We start from the raw sequence: 19,866 nt of genomic DNA, 5'->3' as shown, positions 1-19,866 counted from the left end.
CCTGGGTTCAGGCAATTCTCCTGCCTCAGCCTCCTAAGTGGCTGGGATTACAGGCGAGCGCCACCATGCCCAGCTAATTTTTTGTATTTTTAGTAGAGACGGGGTTTCACCATGTTGACCAGGATGGTCTCGATCTGTTGACCTCGTGATCCACCCGCCTCGGCCTCCCAAAGTGCTGGGATTACAGGCTTGAGCCACCGTGCCCGGCCGAGATGTGGTTATTTCTTATACATTCAACAATGCAAAAACCCATTGTCCCACTAAAAAAAAAAAAAAAAACAACACTTGAGCTCCACATCCTGGAATCTTGTGTATCCAAGTGAATGATTTGTTAATTTCACAACTCTAAAACAGTAAGGACTGAACAACTGAGAGGAAAATTGATTGCTTTAAAAATGGAAATTAGATTTTACTAATTTGTAAATAAACATATTACAAATGAAATGCAAGTATTTAGGGCACTGCTTTCTCTTAAAGAAATCAAAACAGAACTAAATATTGCTTCCTAAAATTTTAATAACATAAAAGAGTCAAAAGATGAAATCGGTAAGTAAAATGTGTAATTAATCAATATTAATGGATTAATGCCCAATCATTAATCAATGGGCATAATGGCATGGAAGCTATGGCTTAGAAATGCAATTGAATACATGATTTTAAACTACACAGGGAGCGAATGGTTCCCGAATGCGCATCCTTCCTGGCTTTGCTGTCATATCGTGCTGACCACATATCCACATACTCTGTTGTTCTGCAAGGAGAAAAGGAAAATTTTAGTCTGTTGGAGAACATTGGAAACATTACTCCAAAAACATGCATAAATATATTAAAATGTATCTAAAGGAGAAATATTTACTGAAAGGAACAAAATGTTTCAACCTTGGGACCAGTCGGGGTTTTGTAACAGCCCATGGGAAAGCCGGTTGTGTATGAATTGATTGGATGAATTTGGCTAATGGTTACAGTTATGCAAAATGGGCCTTTTCTTATTATTTACAGATTTTAGAAACTGGTATTCCCAATGTATCTGTCCCCGATTCCTCACCACTAATGCATTTTTGGTCAAACAAGCTTTGAAGGAAAAATATCACAGCAAGTTCAGCTCTGTTCAGATTGCTTCAGTCTTAAAGACCTCCTTTTAAATCCGTCTTTAAGCGCTGCATTCTATCCAGAAAACTGTATTTTTGGCCACTAAATATGATGTATGCTATATATGAAATATTTTAACAAAATGTGATCAAATATGTGGGCCCACTGTTTCTACTGTCTGTTCAAGGTTAAATATACTCTAGTCATCAGACAGCCTTTATACCAGTCAGATCAAATTATAAATATGTTGGGGTGATGTAAGAAAAATAATGACTGACTAGTTACAGGCCATCTTCTAAATACTTTTGGTGAAACACTATCGCTCTTTATGAAGGAAAATGAGTCCGATGTACTCTCCAGGGTATCCTGGTCTTATTCAAGGTAACGCTCTTACTCCTCATCCTCAACCTTTACTTGGCCTCTGCATGTGGCTATTGAATCAGGGTCAAAGATATCGGGGGCTTAGCAGTGCCCTTGAACTTCAGCTCCGGAACAAACACACCTGTGGGAGATATTCTAATACAGATTTAAAAGCAGTTCCTCTCTCTCTCAACTTCTAGGTCTAATCCAACTGTTTGTGTTTTATGGAGTCTACTCTAGGTGATCAAACCTCACCCTACTGGGGTGGTAACCACTCTACTTTGAGATTATCTTTGTTTTGCTAATCCATAATCATTGTAAATCAGCAACAGAAATCGACAATAGAACCAGTAAAATTTGAAGAGAGTACCCAAGTACAATATTTACTTGAAGTCACTGGGGAACCTTTTAATGGGACATAGCTTTGGGGATGAACATGAGGAACAGAGCTGGAAGATAACTGTTGTGTTCTAGTCCCACATCCACAAGGGAGCGGTCTTAGTTAAGTTCTTTCTCTCCTTTTTGCTGTTGCGTTGTCTGTGGCCACTTGAGTTAAATGAAGTCATAAGGCTGGGCATGCTGACTCACGCCTGTAATCCCAACAATGTGGGAGGCCATGGCAGTTGTATCATTTGAGCTCAGGAGTTTAAGACCAGCCTGGGCAACATGGTGAAACCTCATCTCTACAAAAAACACAAAAATTAGCCACGATTGTGGTATACAATCGTGGTCCCAGATACGTGGGAGGCTGAAGTAGGAGAATCATTTGAGTCAGGGAGGTCAAGGCTGCAGTGAGCCAAAATCATGTCACTAGAACCTGGGCAGCAGAGTAAGACCCTGCTTCAAAATAATTAATTATCATAATTCACGTAAAAATACTCCAAAAATCATGCATGTCCTCAAATGATTTTTTTAAATAACATAAATGAACAATCAATATTAAAAATACTATACATTAAAACATCAGGATTAACTTGGTTACTTAGTGAAAATAGCCAAAAACTTGAAAACATCAAACCTTTGTATTCACAAGAAACAGTCATTCTCATGCATGTGAGTGTAAACAGCACAAGTTTTCCTGTGGGTCATCTGGTCATGGGTATCTAGTCCCTTCGTGATGCAGTGACTTCAATTCTAGGCATTTGTTGTAAGAAAATAATAAAAAATATTCACAATAATATTCAGTTGAATTTTTTTGTACTCATATTTGTAATAGTGAAAACCTGAAAAATCTCAATGTTGCTTTTTAAAATTTTAACAGGGAGTTGATTAAATAAATTATAGTACAGATCAATAAGATTTAAAAATCCTCGATATATAATGAAATAAGAAAATATGCGTTATCTTCTGTCAGGTAAAGAAAGCAAGGTACAAAATGCATGTTGAACACGATCTCTAGTTTGTAGAAACATGGAAAAAAGATCTTAGCACTAAAATATGAGCAGTGACTTTTCTCTAAATGAAAATAATAGTTTTTAACTTCAGGTTTATTTTATGTATCACTTTTTTCATAAGAATAAAAGTTATGTAAAAATCACAGATTCTCTCCAAGAGACATTTTACTTTTTGGTATCTTTTAAGCTTACAATTCAATAATTGGCTTTCAATGATATCCACTATCTTCAGATAGATTATGATAAAATAAATAAGAAATTTTCCCTTGGAGAGAAAGCAGAAGACTTTATTTGCACGTACAGGTTTCTGAACATTTGGGAGCAAGTTAGACTTGCTTTGAGGGTAACAGCTTTTCAAAGACTGTCAACTATAGAAATGCCGAATCAGAAACCTTAGAAATGTTAACCACCTTTTTGTGTACACTGCCTAAAAAAGTTTGTTTCGCTTACATAAACCATTGTCTATCATTATTTCACAGGTTTTATCTCCTTTAAAAACTGACTACCGGGAGGCTGAGGCAGGAGAATTGCTTGAACCCAGGAGGCGGTGAGCCGAGATTGCGCCATTGCACTCCAGCCTGGATCACAAGAGCAAAACTCCGTCTCAAAACAAACAAACAAACAAACAAAAAACTGACTACACATCAAACAACATCCTCACCCAACACACATTCTGAGGAATACCACAAACTTTTAAAAATTCCACATTTGAAGCAAAAAAAATGCATTATTAATTATTAACTCCAAGCCCCAAACTACAAATATGAGGGCAATTCAGGGTGACGACCACCAAGCCCAACCAGACTGCTGGGCTGAGACACTCGTCCTCTAGCCGGCCTCCCTGCCAGCGCCCCACAGGCTGGGACAGGGGTCTGACTCTCTCCAGGTGCCTAGGGCCACTTTGTCCTCCACCAAAGAAGATGAAGATCTGTTCCCTGGGGCCGAGGGAGGACCAAGGAGGTCCAGAGAGGCCCTTCTGCCATGTGTGATGTTCATTTGCTGGGACACACAAAACTGGATGAAGTGAAGGGTGGACACCTTTACTCGGACACCAGTGAAATGAAGAAAGGGGAAATGTGTAAAGTCAGTCTTCAGATTGTAGGTATCTGATTCCTTCCCTGGATTATTCAGTCCATTTGCATCATTACAAATTGAGTTTCTCTATTACTAAGTACACCTGTATTTAATTTAAGTTGCTACAGAATCATAACAACATCTTTCAATTTATTTTTTCAAATCCAGCAGACGATAGGGCGGTTACATTTTGGCATCCCCAAGGGCTGCTGTGGAGGTGATGTGCAGCTCTGGCTCCTCAGCCGTGTCCCACGTCCCCCAGCACCATCCTGAAGCCTTGCCTCTATCTCCCCACCCCATAGGAGATACCCTGCCTCTGGGTGACAGCAGAGACCCTCACCTGCGGCGCTGGGATCAGCAGGCCTGTAAGGAGGCATTCAGAGTGTGCTTCTGCGGCAAAAGCCTTAGGGGCTCAGCCCAAGTGGAGTCCATTTGTAAGCCACGTGGCCTTGGGTCCATCCCTCAACCCTGCTGTGCTTGGCTTCTCACCTGTAAACTGAGAGTGAAAGTCACAGAACCCACCACACACAGTTGTGAGGAAGGAATGAGTTCATGGGTGTGAAGCACTTAGAAGAGTCCTGGGCACAGGGGAAGCACTTGACAAATATTAGTTGGGGTCATCACGTTCATTAGCGCTGTCAGTGGTGTGACTGAGATAACCTCGTCTCCTACTCATTGGTTGGGAAATTAGAGTCAATGACAATGTGGCAACACAGTTGATGAGTTAGGAAGAAAGAAATTTAAAGGAAAACCCCAATTCTACGTCCATCCCCCAAAGATCAGAGCTCAAGTTGCAAGTGCCTTTAAAATCACTCATTGCTTAGCTACACACTGTGACTGAGACCGGCCACCCCCTTCTGGGCAGCACTCACCTCCCTTTGTACCACTTCACCTGCTGCTGCTAACACTTTTGCTATAAGGGTGAAATCACATAATCATATGTTTGCAGGTTTGCGGTAAAATAAACATAACTTCAAAGGATTAGTATGCAAAGCCCCCACACCACTGCCGTAAGCCTAATTGTTATTCTTCTCTGTCACCCCTTGAGCCCAAAGTACATAATCACCCAGTAATTGAACTGAAATGTCTAAATGGCCGAGGCTCCTAAAGGACATAGCTATTTACCAATGAAAAAAGTCAGAAAAATTTAGCAAACCTCCCTGGCACTCTGCTGCGTTAGTACAAAAGACTGTGTAAATATGACCCACCTGGACCTGCTCCTCCTCCTCAAATCATTAATGGAAACAGAACAATCCTTGCTGTCACGGGGCAATGTGAGAGAAATAATTAAAATATCACAATTGCTTAGCTGCTTCTGAACAGAGCGCTATATGCTCTAACCTTTCTCAAGATATAATTTTATGAAAATTTAAGCAAAAGGCAGAAAGGTAAATTTTCCTGGTCGTCTCATTAAGGGCTTCTGGGGCTTCGAGGAAGAGGCCAGGGGGCCTTGATGTCAGTGCTTCCTTCAATGCAGACTGGGCAGTGGGTCCTGGACTTTCGGGGATGAGGGTCATCCTGGAGGTTGGGCGTTTACATGGCAAGGGTCCTGGCATTCTCAGCAGAGTCCTCCATGGTCTCATCTGCAGAAGCCTTGTTTCAAACACTGAATACGAGAACAGCAAGCTTTCTTTAAAAAATTGTAAATTTTTAAAAGCTCAGGTTTGCCTCTTTAGAGCAACACAGAATGGATTCCCGGGTCTTCGATGGTGGAGTAAGCCCTACCCCTCTCCTCCCATCATTAAATCTCTGGATAGACACACAGGTTAATTATACATATTTTTCAGTTCTGCAAAGGATTCTCTGAAGGAAGCATCTCAGCCCACCTAAGTACAAAACAGCCAATGCTCAATGGCTAAACTCGGCAATCCTTGGCACCCAGTGGAGTTAAAAATTTTAATTATCATTTTTTAAAACGCAATGCTTATCATCTGAATGAAACATGTCAGCACACAAATCATGAAATAATGATTCTGAATAGAATTTTTGTTGGTTGATTGCATAAGCAATACCTCTTGGTGCTGAGACAACATCTCAAAGGCAAAATAATGACGACATGACAATGCGTATAAACCAAGAACTGCATGTGGGTTTATTTTACATCTGAGAAAACAGTGGGTTGAATCGTGTGAGCCAAAATGTACTGTACAATATTAATGATAGGACATCAAAATGTATAATTAATAGTGCATTGCTTGTTTTTATGTACTTATTTTTGTCTGACAGTCCCTCTGAGTACATGCATCTGGAGAGATGCAGTGCCAGTAAGAGTCCTCGATTTAAATCAAGCTGCAGGAACGAAATTTTATTCAAAAATTGTGGCTTTACATTATATACACAGAAATTTAATATAAAATGACAATATAAAAAGTTAAAAGAGAAAGCATACAGCCAGAAGGTACAAAGAAAGTTGAAGAGATTAAAATGGTACGATATGTAACATACAGGAGTTTTTAAGCTGATGCTGGCAATTTACAAGGAAAGGACTCCAACATTTGCCCCGTTTTTTGTTTTTTTTTTCATTTACCAATGCAGCACGCTATAGAAAGGTCAGCTTGTACCAAAGCTTACATTTGTAAATAACTATAAACCGCAATATTTTACAGGAAAAAAGAAATAGCATTTTTACACATTTTTAAATAATAGCTTGCATACTTTTTTTTGCCAAAAGAGGCATTTTTCAGCATCCAGAGGGTTTGGGCATAGTGGCGAGTGGGTGTCTGTTGTTTTCTGTTTTAAACATGTAGACTTGTGGCTTCCGAACCCGTGAGTCCTAGGCAGCTTCCTATCTTCCCACAGCTGCATGCATCTTTCCCTCACAAACCAGTTCTGCATATAAAAGCTCATTTTTTAATTATTAAATAAGTTTTGCGTCTGACACAGCTTTTGATCTGAATGAAATGCCTTTAAGCCTTTTTTTTCCTTTTTCTTTTCTTTTTTTTTTCAAGTGAAAGGCACAGAAATGCAATTACAGTCCTCAAAGGGTTAAATTTGACACTACCAGGTTCTATGACCTTTATTGTCATGGCAACTTCGTCATTTTGGGATGTCTCTTTATCATTGTTATTTGTGTCTTTCTTTACTGCTAAATAATGTCTCCGAGTAATGTGCCCCACCAGTTCCTACAAAAGATAGCTTCACATCAAGAACAGATGTTGAAAATAAAGGTCAGACTTTGACTCACGGAAAAAGAAAAATAACATGCACAGATCAGACAAAGAGCATATAAATATAACTACAAAATCTGTGTAAGAAAAACCAAGGTCCAGACAGGCAGTCCAGCAACAAAGGAAAGACTGATTTTAGAGGCTCAGGCCAGGCCTAGTGCAGCTCGACGTTTAGTGCAATGCTCCGCGGCCACTTGCATACCTGGACGCTACTGCTTCTCCAGCTCGGTCACGTAGATCAGGTGGTCCTCGGGGGACTTGCCGTGCGTCTTACTGAGGTGCAGTTTGACTGCGTGCTTGCTCGCAAAAGTCCGGTTGCAGAGCTTACATTGGAATGTGGAGCCCAGGTCTTCCTCGGCGGCCCCCAGCGGGCCCAGAGTTTTGTTGGCGAGGACTTTCGAAACATTCTGCTGTTCTTGAATCTGATTGAGTGGCAGCTTGGAGAGATCCTTCAGGCTGAAGCCCAAGTGCGTCTCCAAATGACTGATGTATGTAGAAGCAGTTCTGAACTGAGAGGCACAATCGTTGCAAAAGAAAACAGGATGCCCTGTGTCCAGGTTCTTTAGGAATTTCGTCCCCCCTGTCCTCCTCAACTGGTACTTCACATTGGCCAGCCAGTGGCTGATGGTGGTCATGGAGAGCCCGGTAAACTTAGAGATGTGCACCCTCTCCTGCGGGCCCAGGTCCGACATGATGTACTTGCCCTCCGCGGTCTCCCGCAAGCTCGAGGCGAACTGGGCCTGCAGGATGAGCAGGTGCTGCGGGTTCCAGTTGGACTGCCGGCCCTTCCTCTTGTGGACCGGCGACAGCTCGTCCAGCGCCTCCTCAAAGCTGCTGCCGTCCGCGTCGGACTTCTCCGAAACCGTGGAGGGCGTGGAGGACTTGGGTGTCAGGCGGCCCGTGAGGTTTTTCACCATGTCGGAGATGTCCATGAGCGCACTCTCCCGCAGAGGCGATGCCACCGAATCAGCCACGCTGGACACCAGCGGCTTGTTCTTGGACTTGGTCAAGTCAATAGGCTGGTCGCTGTGTTCGTAGTAGTAGCGGTCGATGGCGTCGGCCTGCTTTGCAGGGGTGGCGGGGTACACCGGCTTGTCCAGCATGCTGTTGCTGATCTTGTACAGCATTGCCAGCGGGTCCAGCGAGGGGCTCACGGGCTTGGACACCTTGCCCAGGTGGGTGTTCATGATGGACTGCAAAGCGCTCAGTGGGTTGATGAAGGAAGGCTCTGGTGAGTGGTCCGTGATGATCCCCAGGTTGCTGCAGCCGTTGGTGACCTTGGCCTTGAGAGGCTCTGTGCCGTTTGGGGTGTGGGCGTCCAGCGGTCCCTCCTTTTTGGCCTTCCCGGACTCAGCCTCATGGCCCTTCTTCTGTTGTTTGCCGCTGACTTCCTCCGTTTTAGGGAAATCTTTATTCTCTTTTGCCACGGGGGACCCAGCCTTGGCCGGGGAGCTCTTCTCTTTCTCAGGGGGTCTCTCTTCCTTCTTGATGCTGACCTTGCCGGTGACCTTCTCCACCAGCTCCTCCATGGCAGACACGTTGCTCTTGTGCGGTGGGGGCGTGAGGCTCCCTGGGGAGTGCAGGAGGGCATTGTGCTCGGCGGAAGACAGCGACTTCATGCCGCCAGCATAGGATGGCTGCACCTGCACACTCTGCACGGCCGCAGGGAGTGGCTTCACGGTGCCCGGCAGCTGGTAGGCCGCGTGGATGCTGGGGTAGCCACCCCACGAGGGCGCGCCATTCTGGGCTTTGCTAATGGCCGTGGAGACGGTATTCTCGAGGGACTTGAGAATGTCCACACCTCCCTTGGGGCTGTCGTCCAGGTCCTCCTCACGCAGGTACGGGTACAGGGTGCTGGGCTCAAACTTCTCCGAGCTGTCCTCGCTCTCCTCCTTGATCTTCTCCGTGTCGCCAGCCACTGGCACCTTCTCCTTCTCCGGCTCCTTCTTTTCTTCAGAAGCCGTGGACCCCGCAGGAGAGTCAGGCTGCTTTTTGATGCCGGAGGCCAGCAGCCGTGTGTGGGTGGTGGGCGGCAGAGGAATGGACTGGATCTTCTCTTCCACCACGGGGTCCAGCACCAGCTGCTTGCCCTTCTTGGAGGCCGAGGTGGTCACTTTGAGGAAGTGCCCAGTGACCATCATGTGGGCGGTGAGCTGCTGCAGGGTGTCGTGGGAGCTGCCGCACTCCATGCACTTGAGGATCTGCGCCTTGCGGGCCTCGAACTGCCAGGTGTAGCTGGCTCCATTCTGGTAGCCGTAGCGGTTATTGGGCGTGACATACGGGTTTGCCGCTTTCTGATCCTTGGCCGACTCACTCAGGGCCACCTCTGTGGCCATTCCTGCCACCTCGGGGGAGCAGGGGGGCGCCAGGTCCTGCAGCGCCCGCTTTTTGGTGGAGGGGACCAGTTTGGTGATGGCTGGCACTGGCTCCTTCAGAGGCACTTTCTGGTAATGCTTGGTTTTGATCATGTGGACGCTGAGGTCCTGCAAGGACTCGAACGAGTGTCCACAGTACATGCACTTCAGCACCTTCTGGGCGTCCTCCTTCCCCTCCATCTCCATCAGGGAGCGCTTCCTGGGCTTGGACCACCGCTTGGTCTTCTCGGAGTCCTTGTCCCTGTTGTCGTCGCGGTAGTGGCCCGTCTCGTTCATGTGCACCGTCAGTTCTACCAGTGTGTCGTACGCGGCGCTGCAGTCCTTGCACCGGAACTTGCTGGCACCAGTGAAGACAGATCCATAGAGCTTGTTGTTCTGGCGGTAGAGCTGCACAGTGCTGAACAGGCTGGGCTCGGGGAGCAGCCCGTATGAGGACGTCTGCTGCAGCGTTTTAGCCAGGGCAGCCTGGTGCCAGTCGTACCCCGAGCTGCTGCTGGTACTGGTGGTACTGCTGTGGCTGGTGCTGGAGCTGCAGCTGGTGCTGGGCGTGCTCATGGTGGGGCCAGTGGTGCTGGCGGGGCAGGCGGGGGTCGTGGGGGTGGGGGCGGAGCTCTCCTTCTGGCTGGCATCATTGGTGCTGGTGGTGGAACCCGACTTCTTTAAATCCAGAGCTAAGCTGGACCAGCAGGACTCAGAGAACAAGTTTGCATACACAGCTTTGATCTGTGCCAGGCTGTCCTGGGGGTACGAGATGCTGTCGGGACACTGCGGATCCTCCTTCTCTTCTCGAGAGGAAGAGCCTTTGAAATGGGCCAGCTGGTCGCTGCTCTCACTGAAGGGCGACCCGTAGCCGGCGTCCTGGTTAGTGGCAGAGCTGACCGGGGAGTTCTGGTAGCTCTGGGCCTCTTTGATCTCCGTCTCTTCATTGCACACATACTCACTTTCCTGAATGCCCAACGACAGCCCGTCATCCTCCACGTGCTCTTCATCTATTTCTGCTGCCTTCAATTCTTCCTCAGGAACATAAGCTGGGAGAGAAAAATGAAACCCAGTTAGAAGTAAATTATCTTCAAGACGCGGCCTCCCCAGCAGTTAGATGATCTTTAAAAAAATATTTTTCAGCCGAGCTCCCAGGACACAAAGTTACCCCAACTTTATGCATCTACCCTTTTGCAGGAGGTAAGTTTCAAAAGGTGCTGGCCCCTCCTAACTGACTGTGCCTTTAGCAAAGGAGCTTGAACTGAAGGATGATATCCTGTCCTCATCCCAAAGATGTCAGTTTGACCCTTGCAGCCTGGTGGGAAGGGTGGGGACGTGGGACTGCAGCCACCTCCTGCCAAGTACCCCTCCTATAGGCTGTTCTCTCTATAAGTGACACATGAGTCCCCTCATGACTTTCATGTGGCAAATATTTTTAAACACCCACCAGGCAGGACCTGGTGATCAATTTTTATGGCAGGATACTCCGAGGCAGTATTATATAGTTTCCATAAATGAAAATATTCCTCAATAGCAAGCAATAAAAACACTCTGGTCTTCACCAAAAACAATAACACAACACAGTACTGCCAATCTCCTGCTTGGACCGAGCAAAGCATTACCCACATGGGGCTGCCAGATAGATGGCCAAAGCCACGGTCGTTCACCACAGCCCACAGCAGCCTCATTTATTGCAGCCTAAAGCTGGAAAGCACCGAAGTGTCCACTGCTGGCTGGAGGGATGAACCTGTGTGGTCCATCCACACCGAGGACCGTGATGTCGCTCAGCCCTGGCCAGGGGGTTCCATGCACTGCGATGCGATGCCCCTCGAGCGCAAAGTGCACAGTGAGGGGAGCCCTCAAAAAAGGACACACACCGCACGGCCCACCTCACGTGGGGGCCCGGGAGTCGCCACAGTCATAGAAAAAGAAAGCAGAATGGCGGTGGGTGCCGGGAGAGGGAGGGGATGGGAGCTGTTGTTTGTTGGGGACGGAGTTTTGGTCTGGGAAGACGAGAATGTTCTGGAGATGGAGGGTGCTGATGGCTGCACAATATGAACGCTCTTAATGCCACGAAACTGTGCGTATACAATGGTCACTTACACATTATAAATATTTGATCACAATAAAAACTGTTTCATTATAAAAGCCAGCGTCCACACTCCATCCGCCTACTACAGGCCCACCACTGCGCAGCAGAGCAATGTCATGGGCTGAAGGCGGCGCTTCCCAGAGGGGCCTGCAGGATACAGCAGTGGTCCCATGGATGAGGCTGAAGGCCACAGATGCCGAGATGCCTACAGGACACTTCAGATCCTTTATTCTGTGACACACCTGCCTAATTCCCAATGGGAGATGACTGCATGTGACACTGCCTACACTTCGTTGACCAAGGTTCTGTACTTATTTTTCCCTTTTTGAGAGAACAACTAGCTGGAACGGAATGCCTTCAACAAGTTGGGATATTTGGGGTTAAGATATTGTGCAGAAAGTCCCTACTAAGATGCATTGATCTGACCTGAGAGGGGTGTATCATGAAATATCATCATTATCAATCATCACAGCCAGGGCCTGAGGGAACACAGCAAAGAGCACACACGTTTCCGGGGAGAACTGACAGGAGGGACAGGAAACATCTCAGCTGCCCGAAGGGAGGATGCCAGGGGCGGGGGAGCTGTGTGAGAGCCTCAGCACCTCCAAATGCCTTCAGATTCTAGTGGCAGCCAGCACTCTCAGGCATATGCACAATCGCATGTGTACACATGAGGACACACACACACACACACACACATACACACACACACACATAATGAGAGAAGACTGAGTGGGCCACGTGGAGTGTCTTTTCTATCTCAGCCCCTCCCAATTGCTTCCACGCACTGCCCTTTTCTGCACAGGGCCTCAGCCCGACCTCCAGTGAGAGCGGAAGGCAACCTGCACACCTGTGTTCACGTTTCACAGCGGTTTATGGACAGCAATCTACTAGCAAATCTAGGAATCACAGTCCTGCTCGTACTGTGTTGTGAGTGTGGAAAATACCCAATCATGGAAGACCCCAGGCCTCAACTACAGACATCAACATCTGGAGAATGCCCTAGATGATTCTGACCCTCCTGTGAAATATAACACTCATAAAATCAAGAGAGTTGCCAAGTTCAGGCGATTGCCGTTTGCTGGTAGTTATGAAAGGTTTAGGATGGCCCAGTTCTGAGGGTTCACCGTTGCGGCCCAGGACCGCCACTTTAAGAACCACTGGTCAGACTCATCAGCTTTGAACCAGTCTGGCCTGGGCCACCATGGCCTGGGCCCCAAGGTGCAGCTCCTCGGTGGACTCAGAGGGTGACTGGGAAGGCTGCAGCATGTGCTGGGTGGGACAACACCCGGTGAGGTGGAACACCCGGCTTTATGATGTTGGGAGGCCTGAGCATGTGCTGGCCCAGGCCCCTCCCGCCGTGTGCCCTCAGACAGTTCCTTCTATTGGGATCTACTACAGGAAAGCGCCTCGTGGTTTTCATCCACCGTCTTTGTGAAGGGGAGTTTCGTGGCTTGCTCACTAATGTGAAGGAAACATTTCACTTGACTTGGATCTGCTCAGTTAGGGGAGCCCATCACTGCTGGCCCGCAGCTCTGTGTGCTCCTGCCCCAGCCATGGCCCACCCCACAGTAGGCAGCCACCTGTGTGTGCTGATAAGTGACTGTGATCGTCGGCCTGGGCTGCCACATCCACATACTGCAGATGGGCCGGCCTGACCAAGAGAACTTCCTTTCTCCCAGTTCTGGAGACTGCAATCCCAGGTTAAGGCCTGGCATGGTCTGGTTTCTGGTGAAGCCTCTCCCTGGCTTGAGGAGGGCAGCTCCCTCCCTGAATGGCTCTTCTTCCAGCATGTGGACAAAGAGAGCTCTTGCACTTCTCCTAAGTCCACCATGTTGGACAAGGGCCTTGCCCTGTGACCCCATTTAATGTTGATTACTTCCTACAGGCCCCTTCAAATACAGCCACGATGGGAGTCGGGCTTCCACACATGAATGAAGGGGACACAACTCTGTCCACAGCAGGCTTTCATCTCAACTCTGAAAACACAGAAATGGGAAACCTGCTATCATGCCTCCAGGGTGTGTTCAACACTGGCCAATCCTCATCCTCTTGGCTGGAGCAGGAGACCACAAAGGATGAGAGTCAGGAGTCGGGGCTGCATCTCAGGGCCTGACCCTGCATCAGGACCACAAGGTGATGGCCTCTTCCCACACCATCCTGCACCCTTATCCTCCCATCAGGCACAGAGCGTCATCCAGAGCAGACTCCATTCCCGCCGTTCTCCTCCAAGACAATCCCTTCTGCGACCCGGAAGTTCCTAGGATGAGCTAGAATGCATCTCATTGCCAACCTGTGTCAGAACAGACTGGACCCCAAAGATCCACAGAATGAGAAGGCCCACCTAAGAGGCCACCTTCCCAGCAAGCCGTTTCCTTATGCAGATGCCCATGGCCTTTGCGGGCTCCAGGGTGCATGGATGTGGAGAGTGGGGGGTCCGTAAAGTCCCTGCCCCGCTGCATTCATGTCCCAGGGAAGAAACAAAGCAGGCGTGATCAGGCAGCATGTGACCAGGCGGGCAGGGACACTTTTGGAAGGGAGGGAGCCCCAGTGTGGACAAAGGTGAAGGCTGGCCCCTGCCAGTTCAGGCTCTCCCTGCCTGTGGCCAGCATGCCCACCTTCCAGATGCCATCTGGAGGCAGCTTCTCAGTCCCCACATGGCTGCACCTGTGAGCAGCATGTGGCCCTGTCCCTCATCTCAGGCCCTCAGTGCCTGCTTCCCCTCCCTGTTCCGAGCTGCCCCATCCCCCAGGTCTGCCTGCTGCGGTCGCTCGCTCTTCCTGTAACCTCTCTCTGGCCAATCTCCACAATCCCAGTGCCTGTGTCCACCACAGCTATGGACACCCCTGCACATCCGCCAGACACAGGCCCATGAGGGAGGATGCCTGTCATGCTGCCCCCATGGTGCTTTCAGGGCCTGGCCCTGTGTGGGCCCAATGGAAGGAGCCCCACTGTTCTGACGCAGACCTAACATGACACGGTGCTCCACACTGTACCTCAGTTGTGTGCAAACAAAATGACACCCCATCACCCCCTTCAGCACCCTCCTCCTCAAAACAACAGCACACTCTCTCTTCCTTCTGAATCTCCAGATTCAGATGTTACTGAATAAACCCAAACGAGAGGATCTGAGCCAGAAAAGCAGCACAATCCCCAAAGCCTCCTGGTCTTCAGGCCCCGAGCTGATCACCAGCTATGGCAAGAGCCTCCCAATGTCCCCGGCTGACCTCCCTCCACTCCTGGTCTCCAATATTTTCCCTTCCAGCAGACGCTCTGCTCCCGACAACCCTGAGTTCAAGGCTTTGTCGAAGCTGAGAGTCCCAGGCAGGGTGTCTGGACCCTCACAGCTGCCCCCACCTGTGCCCAGCCCTTCGTGCCCAGCCCACCCCATCTATCTGGTCCCAGGACACCCTTTCCTAGTGGAGGAGTGCCCGATCTGGATGCCAGCCCTCCCCCACTCTCTGCCTGGTGCAAGCCACTGGGACCCCAACCCTCCCATCTCCTTATGCCATCCTCTCCATCCCCTCACAGAATTCACCACTCCGAGAAGAATCCGGAGCTGTTACCTGTCTGTCCTCATCATCAAGCTATGAACTCATTTCCTCAACTAACACAGCATAAGCTCGTGTGCCTCTGGGTTGAGTATTTTCATCCCATCGCCTCATTTAATTTTCACCACCCTTCAAGCTAAGTATCACCTACTCCACAGGAAAGAGAACAGAGTCTCGGGAAGGTTGACTGACTTCCCCAAAGGAACACAGCAAACCAGTACCAAATGGTGGAAACACAGTTTGAAAGCGAGGCGGCTGACTCCCAGCCCCAGCTCTTCCCCTTGCCACCGTCGGGAACAAGCGATTTACTTTAGTGTCACGAAGATGTCGATGCCAGAGAAGAGATGGAGTTAATGTTTTTTGAATGAATGAATGGTCAAAAGTAGTTCTGTATTAAGTGTTTACAACAGCCAGTATGTGCCAGCCACGGTGTTGCAAATGAGAGAATCTCAAAGAAAATGAGTAAAGGGAGAGAATGCGAAAACGCTGATACTCTCGACCGCAGTCATTGTCGCCTCTGAAGTTAGCCTGAGAGGTTAATAGGAAATGCAGAGAAAGCTTCATGCACAAAGATGTCCCTTTACACACATAACACTTGCCACCATCTACATCTGCGACTATGAGGAGTAGTCACATGAACTAGAGTTTACTCCCAGGATGCAGCATCCCTCAAACACAGAAGGTTTGTTCTCATGGCACGGAGGAGTCATTAAGTGAAGAGAGCAGAAGTCAACATTATATACACAGAACAGTGAAAAACCCTTTTCAAAGAATGTGATGGCGGTTCTTTTCCTAGATAAGGAATACATGGGTTATTCATCATTGAGTGAAGTGGTTCTTGAGAAGTACCTGGATTTTGAAAATCTTCAATATTTTCAGTTCAGCCACTGTGGAGCAGCCATTGAACACCATTGCTGGAATGAATTAGCTAGAAGCAAACTTTCATGGGACGTCTACCAGCCACAGCCACAGCCACAGCCCCGAGTCAAATCCTGGGAACTGGGGAGCACAGAGAGTGGCATGGCCCAGCCTGGGGCAGGAATATTGGGAAAGGCTTTATTGTTACTTTGTTTCAATGTTAAAAATGAAAGGGGGTTGGAAGGATCCGGGATGCAGATAGCATCTGGGTTGAGAACACGACTGGGCCCTGCCCCGCGCTGCTGGAGAGGCTGCCCTGGGATGCTCTGCCCCAGTTCCCCCAAGTCTCTGACCGCAGCGGCCACCTCCCATCTTCCTCCTGCTCCATTTCCTCTATTCCACAGCCGTTCTAGGGCGTTCTCCATCCAGCCTTCTCATAGGAGGGGCTGCAGAGTCTGACAGACCGGAGGCCAGGTGGCCCAGAGCCTTTCCCACGGCAGCTCGACCCACACACGCCGCCATGCTGGGCCTTAGCTGATGGGGTTTGCTCACTGCTGTCCTTGCCCTCTGAGCCTTCCGGCATTTATACTCTTATCGTCTACTCTTGCAGTTTATTTAATCCAGCTGATCTCATATTTTTCAGCTATACTATTCTACTATGTTCTTTTAGCTCGTCATACCTATCTTATTTAACTAGCTAACTTTTTCGCTCTAACCTTCAAGAGATGCGAGGAAGCACAGACCTTCAAGACAGCTGGGAGGGCAGCCTGCTCTCCACCTCACATCCCTGGGCACCTTTTCTCACGGGTCCAAACCCACCCTCCTGACTGCAGGCAGCTCTCCTGTCCTCCTTGGATAAAGCACATTCCCACCATTCTCGTACCACACCTGTCCAGGGGCCCGGAGGCTGAAATGCTGGTCAGAGTGGCCTCTTGTCTGAGGCTCTTATGACCACGGAAGGGAAGATTCTTTGGGACAGCCACAAACTTTAGTGGGTGCAAGGGACTCAACGGCCACACAGACAGAGATAGGCAGGAGGGAGTCCCATGAAAGACTCCATATAAAATCTGTGACTGACTGACAGCCTCACCTTACCCTCTTCCTTCAAGGACTGACTTAGTTCTAAGGACCCAATAATAAAAATAATAATAGTAACTGGAGCCACAGTACCACCAAGGGACTGCCACCTCCAACAGCCAGCACTGGACAACCTGAGCTTCTGATCTGCCCCTCACAGCTGCGCAGCCAAGGACCTTCCCAAGGCTCAACCGGGCAGCAGCACGCCAGGCTCCAAGCAGCCTCTGCCTCCCTCCATGCCTGGTCCTTTCAACACAGTGCGCTGAGCCTTCCGGTTCAGTTCGGTTGCGCCCCCATCCCCCTAACGAGAGCCCACACCCTTCCAAAACCAGGTGGCAGGCAGAGAGCAACGGCATCCCAGGGCCAGAACTCCTCAGTAGGACCGAAAATCAACAGAGTTTCATTTTAACAGTTTAGCACCTGGGGAGAAGAAGGTGGAGGGAGAAATTCCAACCAAGAACCCAAGGTGCCTGCAAACAAGAAGGGTAACCCAACACCTTGGGGTCCGTATCAGGCACAGGAGTGCTTCGATTTTGCTAAGTCTGTATCAGGGAGGAATGTGCCAAACCACTTTGAGAAGCCAGCCACCCCCCCCACCCCACCCCGGGCTATACCTGTCACACACAGTGAGTTCCACTAATCCACCCTGGATGTGAGCAGGGGTGATCCAAAGGGGTGCTCCCCAGGAGCCTGGGCCTGAAAAGGCAGAGTGAGCTGGGCTGGGACTGCTGCCCCACTGGTTCGCCCTTATGGGGCTTACACTGGCATGGCCATTGCTGTGGTTTCTTTACTAGAATAGATCCCCCCACCCACCCTATTAGCGTGGCAGAAGGAGAGAGACATGGAAGGTATGGATTTGTTGTCTGGAGACCTTGGCAGGAGCCCAGGCTCAAACAGGTGGGTGCAGTGTGACCCGATATGCTCACTCACTCCTTGGGACCTCGGTTTCCCCACTGGTTCAATCATCGTCCCCGCTGGAGCAATGTCGTTTTGGGTTATAGGAAGTATTTATGGCAGTAACAGAATCATCAGCATCAATATTTAGCCCACTGTGTGCTGCTTATCAGCTGCTGTGGTCTGAATGTTTGTACCCTCGCCCCCAAATTCCTATGTTGAAACCTAACTCCCCAAGGTAATGGCAGTAGGAGGGAGGGCCTTTAGGACGTCACCAGGAAAGAGCCCTCAAGAACGGCATGAGTGTTTTTATTTTTAAAAAGGCTGCAGAGAGCTGCCCCTTCCCCCACATGAGGACACAGTGAGATGACACCATCCACACACAGGAGGCAGGCCCTCACCAGACCCTGAATCTGCTGGTGCCTTGATCTCCCCCTCTCAGGCCCAAAACTGTGAGTAATACATGTCTGTGGCTCACAGTCCACACAGAGCCATACAGTCCACGGTGCTGTGTTACTACGACAGCCCCAAGGAACCAGGACGCCTGCTCCTCCTCTTCCTCACACCCTGCAGACTCACAGAATGAATGAGAAACATCCTGCACACTGATGGGTCAGCATCCCGTGGCTACGGGGACCTGCTTAGCCTCATGCCACTCAAGCTACTCCTAATACCAAATAAATGAGAACTATGGGAACAAAATAACGATAAGCTGACCCATCCCAATAAAGCTGACCCAGCATAGTCTCAACTGCTGTGTAGATGGTGCTCTGACAGTCAGATGTGAAATTCGGGCCACAGACTGGCTGGGTCCTTCTTGTTCTTCTTTTCCCTGCGCCTGGCCTTCAGAGGCTTTGCTGCCAAAGAACAGAGGAAGGAAGAGAGAAGATGGGAAACCCAACCCAGGCAGAAACGCTGTTCCTTGTGAACAGCTCTTCGGAGGCCTGACGGAGGAGGTGGTGGACACAAAGGACAGTAAGTTAGGAAAGTCTGTCCACCCAAGCTCTTCTCCTCATTAGCACTTGTGAGAGCTGGCTGTGAAAGAATAATGGGTGTTCAAAAGGGACAAACACAAAACTCGGGTCTTCAGTCCCTGCTTGGTGACTGCCTTACAGTAAACACCAAATTTCACTATTGTATTGCCACCTGGTGAAACTACATAATCTTACCAAATTACATGTTTATCTACATCAAACTATTTTTCAGACTGGCAAATGTGATATCCATGAACAGATGGCCATTATATCAAAACACACTTGCTCCAAGGGGCCAATTCACAAAAGGGGCCCCCCACACCTAAGTGATGAATGTACAGCTTCGATTCGTTGTAGCATCTTACAAAACACACTTTCTTTCAAATTTATAATTGATCACTCATAAAGAAATGTCACCTTCATTATGGAGAGAGCAGGTGACTTTGATGAACGTTAGAATATACAGGGAAACAAATAACGCAGAGACAGCAAACGTTGACAGAGCCCAGCCCTTCCTCATCAGAAAAGAAGGTAAAAATGCAATACATGCACTAATTCACTAACGTCATTCTAATTTCTTGCAGTAAGGCTGACACCTGCCAAGCAAAGCCGAAAGGCCACTTTTGCTCTCACATGATAGAAACAAAAATTTTCCTTTACTTTGGCCAATTTGAGTTGCCTGATACCAATCATTAATGTACTGGTTTGCTTAAGCGTTTGATTTATAATGAAACTATTTTATGTACTTAAAACACAATCGATGATGGATGCATCAAAATTTCAGAAATCACCGCTAAAGAACTTACTCATGTACAATGAAAAATAAATAGAAATATAATTTAAATATATATATTATTATGGTTAGCATATACACATAATAAACCAGTAAATGTTAAAAAAAATAGAAACCCTTTTTAAGAATTTCAGAGTCTACACATAAAATGACCTACTGACTTATCCCAATTCTCATTTTAATTAGGAA

The 19,866-nt window shown here is 48.3% G+C and overlaps 1 protein-coding gene and 1 long non-coding RNA gene across 3 annotated transcripts in view; both read right to left on the bottom strand.

Annotated features, from left to right (window-relative positions):
* Nucleotides 1-496: 496 nt before the first annotated feature.
* LOC144578896 (uncharacterized) lies at nt 497-4,413 on the bottom strand. Its single transcript, XR_013525375.1, has 3 exons — nt 4,258-4,413; nt 2,468-2,583; nt 497-751 (listed from the first exon to the last, which is right to left on the bottom strand). It is a non-coding gene; the product is annotated as an uncharacterized LOC144578896 (long non-coding RNA).
* A 1,573-nt stretch (nt 4,414-5,986) lies between these two features.
* The window catches only part of TSHZ1 (teashirt zinc finger homeobox 1), an 81,034-nt gene continuing 67,154 nt past the window's right edge, over nt 5,987-19,866 (bottom strand). For both annotated transcript variants that reach the window (XM_078347009.1, XM_035271372.3), the window contains exon 2: nt 5,987-10,487. In XM_078347009.1, coding sequence (XP_078203135.1) covers nt 7,294-10,014 — 2,721 coding nt within the window. In that variant the 5' untranslated portion in view covers nt 10,015-10,487 and the 3' untranslated portion in view covers nt 5,987-7,293. The remainder of the gene's footprint in view (nt 10,488-19,866) is intronic.

Source organism: Callithrix jacchus, chromosome 13, assembly GCF_049354715.1.
Source record: "Callithrix jacchus isolate 240 chromosome 13, calJac240_pri, whole genome shotgun sequence".
Taxonomy (NCBI): Eukaryota; Metazoa; Chordata; class Mammalia; order Primates; family Cebidae; genus Callithrix; species Callithrix jacchus.
This window is presented reverse-complemented; position numbering and strand designations above follow the sequence as displayed.